The sequence below is a fragment of the Piliocolobus tephrosceles genome, chromosome 2 (assembly GCF_002776525.5).
Source record: "Piliocolobus tephrosceles isolate RC106 chromosome 2, ASM277652v3, whole genome shotgun sequence".
NCBI classification, from domain to species: Eukaryota; Metazoa; Chordata; class Mammalia; order Primates; family Cercopithecidae; genus Piliocolobus; species Piliocolobus tephrosceles.
In genome coordinates, this window is record NC_045435.1 from 52,184,420 (window position 1) to 52,197,229 (window position 12,810).

At 38.3% G+C, this 12,810-nt stretch overlaps 1 protein-coding gene across 1 annotated transcript in view; it reads left to right on the forward strand.

Moving 5' to 3' along the window:
• Positions 1-12,810, forward strand: part of RAD18 (RAD18 E3 ubiquitin protein ligase) — an 82,363-nt gene that overhangs the window by 39,566 nt on the left and 29,987 nt on the right. Inside the window, exons 8-9 of the mRNA XM_023218566.2 lie at positions 4,871-4,947; positions 6,210-6,270. Coding sequence (XP_023074334.1) covers positions 4,871-4,947; positions 6,210-6,270 — 138 coding nt within the window. The remainder of the gene's footprint in view (positions 1-4,870; positions 4,948-6,209; positions 6,271-12,810) is intronic.

A 12,810-nucleotide genomic window follows, 5' to 3' on the forward strand; every position in this document is an offset into this window, starting at 1 on the left:
AAAAAAAAAAAAAAAAAAAAAAAAAAAAAAAAAAAAAAAAGAAAGAGTAGATTTTTCTTGAGGCTTTTTTGTCTGTTCCTGTTGATGTCTCTGGGCTTCTCCAGAGCCTAGTCTATAAGATACAGAATACAAACACACCTCAGGGAACTCACCACAGTGTCATTCCTCACATGCTGAGGTCTTAGCCAGTCCATCTTCCTCTTTCTACTTTCCAGAGTTCTCTTACAGTTGTCAGTTGTATATCAGGGTTTTTAGTTGTACTTAGTGGAGAAATGAGTCTAATCCATCTTGTTTGGAACAAGAAATACTTTTTAATGTATTTTAAATTTCTGTTTTAGGAGCAAACACATTTAAGATTGTTATGTCTTCTTGGTAAATTGACCCTTTATCACGGTATAATTTCCCTCTTTTTTTTTTTTTTTTGAGACGGAGTTTCACTCTTGTTGCCCAGGCTGGAGTGCAATGGCACCATCTCAGCTCACTGCAACCTCCTCCTCCTGGATTCAAGTGATTCTCCTGCCTCAGCCTCCCGAGTAGCTGGGACTGCAGGCATGAGCCACCATGCCCTGCTAATTTTTGTATTTTTTTTTTTTTTTTTTTTGAGGCGGAGTCTCGCTCTGTGGCCCGGACTGGAGTGCAGTGGCCGGATCTCAGCTCACTGCAAGCTCCGTCTCCCGGGTTGACGCCATTCTCCTGCCTCAGCCTCCCGAGTAGCTGGGACTACAGGCGCCCGCCACCTCGCCCGGCTAGTTTTTGTATTTTAAGTAGGGATGGGATTTCACCATGTTGGTCAGGCTGGTTTCGAACTCCTGACCTCAGGTGATCCACTCGCCTCGGCCTCCCAAACTGCTGGGATTACAGGCATGAGCCACCGCGCCCGGCCCCTAATTTCCCTCTTTATCCCTAATAAATTCATTGTTCTGGAGCTTGTTGTGTCTCATATTAATAAAGCTCCTCCAGGTTTCTTTTCACGACTGTTTACATGAGACATCTCTTTCCATACTTTTATTTTTAACCTATCTTTTTATTTAAAATGGGTTATTTTTGATAGTATATAGTTTGGTCTTGCTTTTTTATCCAATCTGACATTCTCTGTCTCTTAATTGGTGCTTTAAAACCATTTCTGTAATGAAATACTGATGCAGTAGGCTTTGAATTTAATATCTTGCTGTTTTTTTCTTTGTTCCATCTCCTTTTTGTTATCTTTTTTTGCTGTCTTTTGGATTGAGCATTTTTTATTATTATATTTTATTTCTATTATTGCCTTATTACTTTACCTCTTTTTCAAAAAATTTTAGTGGTCTCTCTAGGGTTTGCAGTATACATCTTTCATTAGTTATAGTCAAGTAATTATACAGCCTCACTTGTAAGAAACTTTTAGCAGTATACTCCCAACTCCTAATTATTTGTACTGTTATTGTCATGAACTCCTTTTACATATACTATTAACACAATACTATTGTTTGTCCATTAAACAGTTATCTTTTAGAGTAGTTAAAAATAAGAAAAAAGTGTATTTCATACTTATCTTCATGTTTACCATTTTCACCAGTTTTCACTTCTTCTTAAGTAAGTTTCTCTCTGGTTCTTCTACTTGAAGAACTTGTTTTAATACTTTTTGTAATGGAGGGCTGCTAATAATGCTTTCTCTCAGCTTATGGTTTCCTCAGAACGTTTTTGTCTTTCACTTTTGAAAGATATTTTCATTAGAATTCTGGATTGGGAGGCTTTTTTCTAATGCTTTGAAGATGTCACTCTATTGTTATCTGGCTTGAATAATTTCTGATGAGAAGTGTAATGTAATTCTTGATTTTTCTTTATATAATGTGTCTTTTTCCTCTGATGGCTGCATGATTTTCTCTTTGTGTCTATATGCATGTTGTTGTCATTTTTGGTTTGTTTTTATATCTGTGTTGCTTGATCTTTGAGATTCTTGCATTTGTGGTTTGGTGTCTTTCTTATATTTGGCAAATTCTAGACATTAGTTCTTCAACAATTTCTTCTCTTCCCTTCTTTCTTCTTCTGTGATTTCTATTATGTGTATGTTATATTTCTTGATATTGTCCCATAGCTTTTAGAGGCACTGTTCTGTTACAGTTTTTTTTTTTCTTTTTCCTTTTTTTTCTCTCTGTGTTTCAGATTGGATAATACCAATCCAATTTTAGGTTCACTGATTCTTTCCTTAGCTGAGTCAAATTATGTCTTACTGTGTTGGTTTTATGTATCTCTATCTATATATCTAACATTTCCATATTATTCTTTCTAAAAGAAAGGATTTCTGTTGAAGTAATTTCTACAGCAATGCCCTATCTGTTCATGTGTATTGATAAAGATAATCCTTTATCATCTTAATCATTATTTTCTTGCTTTTTCATGTTTAAGTTTTGGTTGAAAGCCAGACATTGTAGGTAAGAGTCTGCAGTGCCAGACTTTTTTTTAGTGTACCTATATATCACTCACAACTTAGGTTTTCCCTATGAGCCTGTGCCTCAGAGAAGGTCTCTCTCCATGTTCATTTCTCTCCTAGAAGTAGATTGCTGTTACGTATCACTTGGATCATGCTAGGTTTGTGGTAGGGAGAAAAGGAGGGTTCTCTGTTACTCTGATTTAGCTTCAGTCATAGGGAGGTCTTTCAATCCTGCATCTCAGGGGTGGGGCTCTTTCAGCGATCCTGCCCCTCTCCCACTGCCAGTGGCAGGAGTCCTCTACGGGTCAGGGCCCAGAATGGTTTCCTGGTCCTCCTGAGGGGTAGAGGGGGTTTTTTGTTTGTTTTTGTTTACTTCCCTCAGCAACCTGTGCTCTGGGGATAACATTTTTGCTGACCTTTCGTCAGTGGCTTAATGCTTTTTTTCTTCAGGGATAAAGATGTGATTGGGGCTTCATGTCCGTCCTGCAGTGGGGGTGATTCTCTTTTGCCGGAATTGGATCTGGAGGGAGATCTTTTCTAATTTCCTGCCCTTCCCCAGTGAGCTACAGAGAGACTGAGGACTCTTGTGAGTGCCCACTGAGGTCTGTAGAAAATAGCCTGCAAGGCCGGGCGCGGTGGCTCACGCCTGTAATCCCAGCACTTTGGGAGGCCGAGGCGGGCGGATCACGAGGTCAGGAGATTGAGACCATCCTGGCTAACACAGTGAAACCTCGTCTCTACTAAAAATACAAAAAATTAGCCGAGCATGGTGGCGGGCGCCTATAGTCCCAGCTACTCGGGAGGCTGACTCAAGAGAATGGCATGAACCCAGAAGGCGGAGCTTGCAATGAGCCGAGATCAGGCCACTGCACTCCAGCCTGGGCGACAGAGCGAGACTCCATCTCAAAAAATAAAGAAAAAAAAAAAAGAAAAGAAAATAGCCTGCAAATGGATGTGATGTCCCTTGTGTCCAAGCCACCCAGGGTTTTTATATTTTCATGGTAGCTCACCCTTGGCCCTTTGCAGTTTATCAAAAAGTTTAGCTGAGATCTTACCCAGAGATAGAGTGGTACCAATTTTTCTCGTGTGTACTGCCCTATGTCAACCAGCGCTCATGATCCCCCTCTCCTCTAAGGCACTCATCTTTCTTTAGGTTTCAAGGTAGTTGATTGCCGTCTTACTTTAGCTCTGAAGGATTCAAGAAAAATTAGTTTTATAAATTATCCAGCTTTTTCTCGTCATTAGGGTGAGAGTGACATTATTTATAGCTCTCTACAACCTAAACAGAATCAGAAATCTCCCTGAAAAAGATTTAAGCCACTAAATTCTACCCAATCCTAATATAGTTTTCTTAATATCTTAGAAGAGGATATGCCAGATGTTCTTTATCTTTAGTGATGCTTGTATTAATGGATTGGATAGAATGCAGATGGTCCCTGTGTTTTTCATGTTATTCCATGACTCAGGTTGGAAAGGAGAGAACCACTAGCTGGTCATGTTCACAGAGAGATTGTTTTACATTGTTTGTACTGGTTTTACAATATCAGGGAGGCAAAAGGTACCTGTCAGTGCTTGGAAAACATAAACTTTATATTGAGACAGTTGCATTCTTAAATGATCCTCATAAGGTCTGTGGTTTAAAAAAAATAAAACTGTATAGGGGATTATTTCAAACATACAGAAATAGAGAAAAGAGTTTACTGATTTCCCCATATGCCTACTACCCAGCTTAAACAATTATCACACCATCTTAATGTTGTTTTATCTACCATTTACGCCCTTTTTTCCATGGATTATTTTGAAGCAAATTCCAGATATAATTTTTAAGTATAAATGAATGTAAGGGATTGTAAATTTTTATTTCATACCATATACATTTCAGTTTTAATGTATTGACTTTGGATGCAAAAAGATAGCATTTGCAAATTCTGTGCTGTTTGCATTCAAAGGCATTTAATGTGTGACAGGGTGTATTCCAGATCTCTTTTATGTGTGTAATTGGTAACCATACCTACAGACAAAAGTTCTGGAGGCAAGGCCATTTTTCCTGGTATTTGTAGACCTTTCTCCTTGAACAGTAGCTTATTGTACTGCATTTAGTACATTGGAATTTGAGCAGACATCCCCTAGTAATTGAACTCACACTAAAAAATTAATTTTCATATTTCATTGAGACTTCTGTTTAGACCTATGTATTCAAAGGAGAAAGCAAAGTGACTTGACTTTACTCTTCTGGTTATACGTTGAACAACATGTGCATGTGTAAGAGTTCAGTGTTTTAACTTCATGGTTTTTTTAAACCTTTTGTTTTGAAATGGTAATTGCTTCACAGAAAAATTGTAAAAATAGATCAGGGAGTTCACATATACCTGTCACCCATCTTCTAATGTTAATAACTTAAATAATTACTGTACAGTGATAAAAAAAGTAATTAACCTAGTGGTTATTTTCTTATTTTAACAGCTGCTGAAATAGTTCAAGAAATCGAAAATATGGAGAAGACTAGGATGCGTCTTGAAGCTAGTAAACTCAATGAAAGTGTATGTTAATGGGCTATTTCAGTATCTGGATAGAAATGAAGAAAGAAAGTTTAATACCCAACAAAAATTAAAGCAAACCATTATTACATTTGTTCATTTACTAAAACATTTCCACTTAGTGTATTATGATTTACTTGCAACTCCTTTTAGGACAATATTTGATTGTACTTAGCAGTCCTCTAGCACAACATGCAATTCAAAGTAGAGTTTGTTCATGAGCTAGAGTTCTGTAGAAAATGCCTATGCCTGTGCATCAGGCAGCTTTGATATTGGTCCTTTCTTCTGCTGGTTGTGTTCAATAAACTGCCCTAGCTACCGCTAGGGACCTCTATGATTCCTTTTAAGCTCTGGCATTCTGCAATTCTATGATTATACTTATGGAGATGTTAAGTAATTGTAAGAGGATAAATTAAGTAATTTGAGGATGGAGTATTCTCTTGAGCTTTTGAGAGAATCAGAGACCTAAAATTCTTCACTGTTGCCTTCCACTAGCTTGATGGCCCCAAACTTGAAGACAGGATACCAGTGAAGAAAATAGTCATTGTGTCCTGTGACACTGGAGGAAGTGTTTTGGTCTCTTCCAAGTAGACTTCTTTTTTTTTCTAGGCCATCTGTAGTGTGTTTGTAAGGAAAGCAATGGTTACCTTAAGAAAGTAAGTTTATAGCCAAATAGGTAGGAACAAAAATGGGATTTACATTGACCCTATTATTACCTATGTGCTAACTGTAAGATGGAACTGTAGTGAATTATGGAAGTAGATTTCTGATCTTTTAAGTCTGAGGTTTAAAAAGTGGACCTAGAAATTTAACTTACTGTGTTTTGTATTATTGCATTTTCTATACATACTACTTTTCTGTAATGACCTGGAGAAGTTAGGTTGGAAAGAGAGAAGGCAGACAAGAAGATCAGCTTTACTGCTGGTCAGCTAAGTATCGTCACTCTTGTGGTTTCAAATATTGCCTGTTGTATTAATGAATGTGGAAAATTAAATATTGAAAATAGAAAATTTATTATTTTGTTAATATATAATTGAATCATGTTGCATTTTCTACTGATAAGAAAAAATAATGAGTAGAATGTACACTGTTTCTGGTATTTAAGGGAAGTCTGTAGGAATGATTCTTCCTAGGTCCATGTAAAACAGATGACAGATCATTTTCCTCTATGTTAAACACTCACATTTGAGATTTGAAAGTTTGTAATATTTCCCTTTTTATCATTTTGGGGAGATTTTTATTCAGACTTTTTTTGATTATTTTAGGTAATGGTTTTTACAAAGGACCAAACAGAAAAGGAAATAGATGAAATTCACAGTAAATATCGTAAGTTGTGCGACTTTTTTTTTATTTGTAAAGAGCTTCGGTTGCTGTTTTTCATCTTAAGTAATTTTTTCAGAATAATGTTTTATATTAAGGTTCAATTCAAACTTTTATTAACATTACTTAAGAGATTGAATTTTAATTAGTGACTTTTTTTGTATTTTATGTGCCTGCTTTTTGATTTTTATGACTAGCATTCTACTTTGAGCTTATCACTAAGCACTTTGCAAATATTAATTAGTTGCTCTCAGAGCATGGCTGTGAGAAGAAGCTGGGATTAAAATGGAAACATTTGGGGGTTCTATCCTGTCCTCAGGCCACTCAGTACCAATACTTCTGTATAGGATTTCAGCGCTTCTATATTTGTGCCAAAAATAGTTTTCATTTTATTGCTTGTTAGCAGCCTCCCAACTTTATCACTTCCTTTTCCTTAAATGTCTTTGTGTATATCTTTCCTAGGGCTAACACATTACTGTTTTGTCAATTGGATAGCTGTTATTCTTTGTGTGATTGGTTGGTTTTTAGTTTAAATTTAAGTGCCTGACGAACAGTAGATGGTTAATAGATGTTCACTGAATCAATATTCCCAGGCATGGTGTGTTTTAATTGAGGTAAGATAATTTTTTTCTCTCTTCATTTCTTAAACTCTGAAGGCCCAGGTTCTGTAGTAATGTGTTGTGGGAAGGAGGATGAAGCACACCTGCACTGGATGTAGGTGTGATCGCCTGTGCCTTGGTAGAATAGGAAAAGGACTCTAGAGGAGTCTTGGATTATGGACTGAACAACAGAAGTCACCATTATTCTGTTGCTAGACAGATAAGTATGATGTGAACCTCTTTGATCAACTTTTAGGATGCCAGAGTGATTTTTTAGAAAGGAGAACAAAAGAGAATATCAAATGATCACACTGAATTGGCCTGTAAAATAAAGCCTGTGAAAATAAGGAAACCAGAAAATTTGCATTGGGAGAAAGTAATTTAAATAACTGAAAGGGTGACATCTAATAATTATCCCATATTAAGAAAAATTTGGACTGTATACAGTCAAGAAAATATTCATTGCCCACCATTTAGATATCTAAAAAGTAACTTTACTAAATAGATGGTATTTTTTTTTTTTTTTTTTTTTTTGAGGCGGAGTCTCGCTCTGTCGCCCGGACTGGAGTGCAGTGGCCGGATCTCAGCTCACTGCAAGCTCTGCCTCCCGGGTTTATGCCATTCTCCTGCCTCAGCCTCCGGAGTAGCTGGGACTACAGGCGCCCGCCACCTCGCCCGGCTAGTTTTTGTATTTTTAGTAGAGACGGGGTTTCACCGTGTTAGCCAGGATGGTCTCGATGTCCTGACCTCGTGATCCGCCCGTCTCGGCCTCCCAAAGTGCTGGGATTACAGGCTTGAGCCACCGCGCCCGGCCAGATGGTATTAAATTAATTTATTTAGCCTTAAAATAAACCTCAAAAGTCAAGTGCTTCACAAAGCTTAGATGCTTAGCCTTTTAGTTTGTTCGTACATTTTGATTTAGTGTCAGGTTCTTACTATACTATTGATATATCTTCATCTTTTAAACATTTTATTAATGTTTTACATGTAGTTTTTTTAATCATTTACTTTTTATGAGGCTTATCATATAAAAGAGCAGTCTTTTGCTTCCTCCAACAACCTGCCTCTATTCCCATTCCCTAGAGGGAACAACTATCAAGCCTTTTGGCGTTACTTTTGGTAATTACCTTACAATTTATAAAAAGGTATTCTTTCTGCTATTTCTTGAAGTTTTTCAACTTCACATTAACTATTGATGTGCTAATATGAAAGATGGAGATTTAGCTCATTTATATGTCCTGGGCCCTATTTTTGCTTCCCTTCCATCCTTTAAATATTATGTCATAAGTTTTTGTAAAATCAGTATTAAGTTAGATACATTGTTTATGGCTCAAGCCAGACAATTTGCATAAGATGGTTATAATTCCTTCCATCAAAACATTCTGTTTTTCTTTTTTTTCTTTTTCTTTTTCTTTTTTTTTTGAGATGGAGTCTCGCTCTGTCACCCAGGCTGGAGTGCAGTGGCGCGATCTTGGCTCACTGCAAGTTCTGCCTCCTGGGTTCACGCCATTCTCCTGCCTCAGCCTCCTGACTAGCTGGGACTACAGACTCCCACCACCATACCCAGCTAATTTTTTGTATTTTTAGTAGAGATGGGGTTTCACCGTGTTAGCCAGGATGGTCTTGATCTCCTGACATCGTGATCCTCCTGCCTCAGCCTCCCAAAGTGCTGGGATTATAGGCGTGAGCCACTGCGCCCGGCCCTGTTTTCCTTATAATTAATAATTCTCTTTTATTTGCTTAACTGTTTACCTAGTACTAATACATCTCTAAACCTTCCAACAGAAGTGTAAATCACTTTCCAGTACATTTACACACATTGATTATAACTCATTATTTTCTCAAGAACTTCTCCCCTAGGGCCACCCCTAGTCTCTGTTGTCCTGTTCCAGTCTACTGTGCTTGCCCTTTATGCCTTCTATTAATACATGGCTGCTCCTCTGGAATTTATCGTCACCAGCTTTCTGGGAATTCTACTCTCCTCCTTCCTGTGTTGGTTCACTTCTTCCAGGTTCCAAGTCTCCCTGTTCTCTTGCCTTGTTTTGGTAGAGCACATTTTCCAGGAAACTTCCTGAGAAAGGGTGTATGCAAGCTTGTCCAAACTGCAGCCCAGGATAGCCTTTGAATGCAGCCCAAAACAAATTTGTAAACTTTATTAAACACTGTGATAATTTTTTTTTCTTTTTTCTTTTGCTCATCAGCTATTGTTAGTGTTAGTGTATTTTATGTGTGGCCCAAGACAATTCTCCTTCCAGTGTGGCCCAGGGAAGCCAAAAGATTAGACACCCTTGGTATAGGGGAATTTCTTGAGATATATAACATTCCATACATAACGGGAAATAACACCTTTATTATTGATTGGTAATTTAGCTGTTTGTAGAACTTTAGGTTGAAAAGATACTTTTCTCCGAATTTTCAAAGGTATCCTTCCATTGTTTTCTGCTTTCCAGCACTGTTGCTAATAACTAGCTTGCCATTCTGATTGTTTGTCTTTCATTTGTTACTTTTTTTTCTTGATCTGCCCATGTTCAGTTCACCATCAAGTTCTGTCAGTCTCTATCTTCTAAATATTCCCTGAGTCCATACACTTCTTATGTATCTCTTTGCTTTCTAGTCATCCCCCATCTACTCTTGACCCTTCCTAATACTCAGAAGCCAAAACTGTCTTCCAGAACTGCTGAGTCTTCACATCATTGCCATTTCTGCCTTGCTGCCCTCCTGCCATTATAAAGAATTCTTAAGTGGACTTTCCATTTCTCTTAAGCTAGAGTTTGTAAAGTCTGTTATTTCCTTTATCTGGACCTGCTGAGCTCCCTAGCCTTGCCTCTTCTCTTCCTCTTACTCCTTGTATTCCAATCACTCTGGATATCTTTTACCTCCTTTACCAAGTCCTTCAGTGTTTTAGGGCATATGTTACCCTCTTCTCTCTTTGTCTGGAACTATGTCTTTCTCTAATTGCTTCTGACCACTATCTATACTACCTACTGTCAATCAGCTCAATTGTAGTTTCCCTGGGAAACCCTTTGTGATCTCAGACAAGGTAAGATTTTCTTTCTATATGTACTTACATTATCTTGTGTTTTTTCATAGTACTATTCCATTCGTTCAGCCATCACAAGTTTTTCTAGTACTTAGCATGTGCCAGACACTGTGCTCAAAGCTGGGGATATAGGAATGAACAAGACAGACAAAAAGCCTACTCTGTTGGAGTTTATATCTTACTAGTATTTTAGAAAGTGATAAGTGAAAAAATAAAGCAAGAAAGAATATAAGAAAAGTTTAACTTTTTAATAAAATGGTCATAATTGTTATTTATTGTGCAGCTAATTAGTTTCTTATTTCTAATTAATTTCTAATTATGTGTTTTTATTAGTGTGGTAGGGCTGCCCAAACAAAGTACTGCATGTAGACTGCATGGCTTAAATAACAAATTTATTGTCTCGTGGTTCTGGAAGCTAGAAGTCCAAGAGCAAGGTGTCAGCAGGGTTCTGGAGGCTAGAAGTCCAAGATCGAAGTGTCCTGAGCTTCTCAGGACCATGCAGGAAGGATCTGTTCTAGGCCTCTCTCCTTGGCTGTAGACAACCATCTTCTCCCTATGTCTCTTGACATCATCTTCCCTCTATGTGTGTCTCTGTGTCCAAATTTCCCCCTTTTATAAACATATCAGTTGTATTGGATTAGGGCTCATCCTAATGACCTCAGGGGTGGCTCTTCTGTCATTTCCCTATCATAAGCAAAGTCCTGAGGTTAGGAAAAAAACTGTCTCGCTTAGAAAAGAAAAAAAAAAGCTTAAAATGAATAGTGGGGGCTTGGGGGTCTGGAATAAGAGCTTCTTGCTCTCTGGAAATGGTTTTCTTTAATCACTGTATCTCTACCCCAGTTCAGATCAGCTAGACCTCTATGAAGGGAAACAGAATCAACATTCCTTTTACCCAAAGGAAAGAGAGAAGTGGCAGGATCTTGGAAAAGAGATAGATCCAACAATTCCACATTTAGCTCATCCTTTGTCATATCCTGGATGAGCCCCCATATGATGGGATAGTTCCCTGGACCTTGACCCCCTTTGTGGGCGGGAACTGGAGTAGATCCTTTCACTCAGCCCACTGCTGGCCACTCCTTGCAAGAGGGAGCACATGCTGGAACCAGCCGGACGCTCCTCTCTGGTGGAAGCAGGCTCTGTGCAGGCCCCATAGCAGCGTACTAGCCCCTGCCCTTTCAGCACGTGGGTTCTCGTCCTGCGTCTTAGAAAAATGAAGTTGCACAAATGGATTGGAGAGTAGTGTATGTGGAGGATTTTATTGGGTGATGGCTGGCAGCTGATGGGAGTTGGAAAGGGGATGATGTGGGAAGAAGGTGGTCTTTCCCTGAAGCTGCAGCATCTGAAGTTAGCTGCAGCATCTGAAGTTAGCTGCATTTGTCTGTAGTCGCCAATGCTCAGCTGCTTGTATCCCCGATGCTCAGCAGCTTGCATCTCTGACTGCTTGCATCAGCTGCTTGTGTTGCTCTGCCAGCTGAAGTATTTTTATGGGCAAAGGATAGAAGCATGGCAGACCAAAAAGGCAATATTTGGGCGGTGAGATGGGGTCAGCTGTTTTCACTTAGGGCCAAGGTCCCAGGCTTGAGGGTGGAGTTTAGCCAGGAGCCCAGCCATTCTGTATCTCAAGGACACCAAAGAGCTTTTGTTTATGTGGGTCATATCTATTAATATGTATCACATTATCCATTAAAACTTAGAGATGTCTGTTTCCAGCCATGGAATAGCTTCATTTACTCTCTTACCTAAAACAAGCAAAATGAATGTACAAAGTATATGAAATAGCAATTTTCAAGATACTGGCCATTGGGCACCAAAGGATAGGGGTCCTTGAGAGGTAAGCAAAAAATGTGATGAGCTTTATACTAAAGTTTCCTGGCTATAGTGTGGGCAAGTGGGTATTCCAGGCAAAGCCTGGAGACTCTAAGTTAAGGAGAAAGAGCTGAGAGATCAGAGGAACCAAAGGAGTTAGAGTTTGCAGGATGGAGTACTGGAAGGAGAAACCCAGTGATCTGCAGAGAGTTCACCTTGAGTATTCATTTGGCATGCAAAATACATTCTCTGGCCACAATGAAATTAAATTAGAAATCAGTAACAAAGCCCTTGGGAAAGTCACCAAATATTTGGAAGTTAAATAATCCATTTCAAAATAACCCATAGGTCAAAGAAGAAATTAAAACCAAGAAATTTCAAAAATATTAACAATGAAGCCATTACATGTTAGCATAAATAACATATTTTGATTTAAAAAAGAACTGTTCCCCCTCTTCAAAAAATAAAAATAGAGATTTCTATTAGCCCAGACGGAATAACAGAGACTATATTTACTCTCCTCCATGAAAAAAAAAAAAAAAAATCTAGAAAACCAGGTGAATGTTGAATGGTTTTTCAGATAATGGGAAAGAAACAGGTAGCATGGGACTGTGATCTCTGAGATAGAGAGAAAACAAATCATGACTTAGGCCAAACATTGCTGTGAACAGACAACATTACATTTCACAGAGATAGAAGGGAACAGGGATTTCACAGCTTGGAAGCAGCAAATCTTGACAAGACCAGCCTCAGAAGTATTTAGAGGTCAGAAGTATTTAGAGTTGATTGAGACCAAATTGGAGGTGAGGAAATGAAACCATTAAGGTAGACAACTTTTTGGGGGAGGTTTTAGTGTAAAGGAAAGCAGAAAAATAGGGTCATAGCTGGAGGAGGGGTGTTGGGTCAAGGGAGGGTTTTGTTTGCTTTTTTTTTTTTTAAGTTTATTATTTGAATTGGGAGATATTTAACTCAGTGGCTTTCTGATCTTTTTGACTACAACCCACAGTGAGAGATAAATTTTATATCACTACTAACTATATACATACACGTGACTGAAACAAAGGCTTCACGAAATGGTATTGCCTTTTCCATTTTTAATGC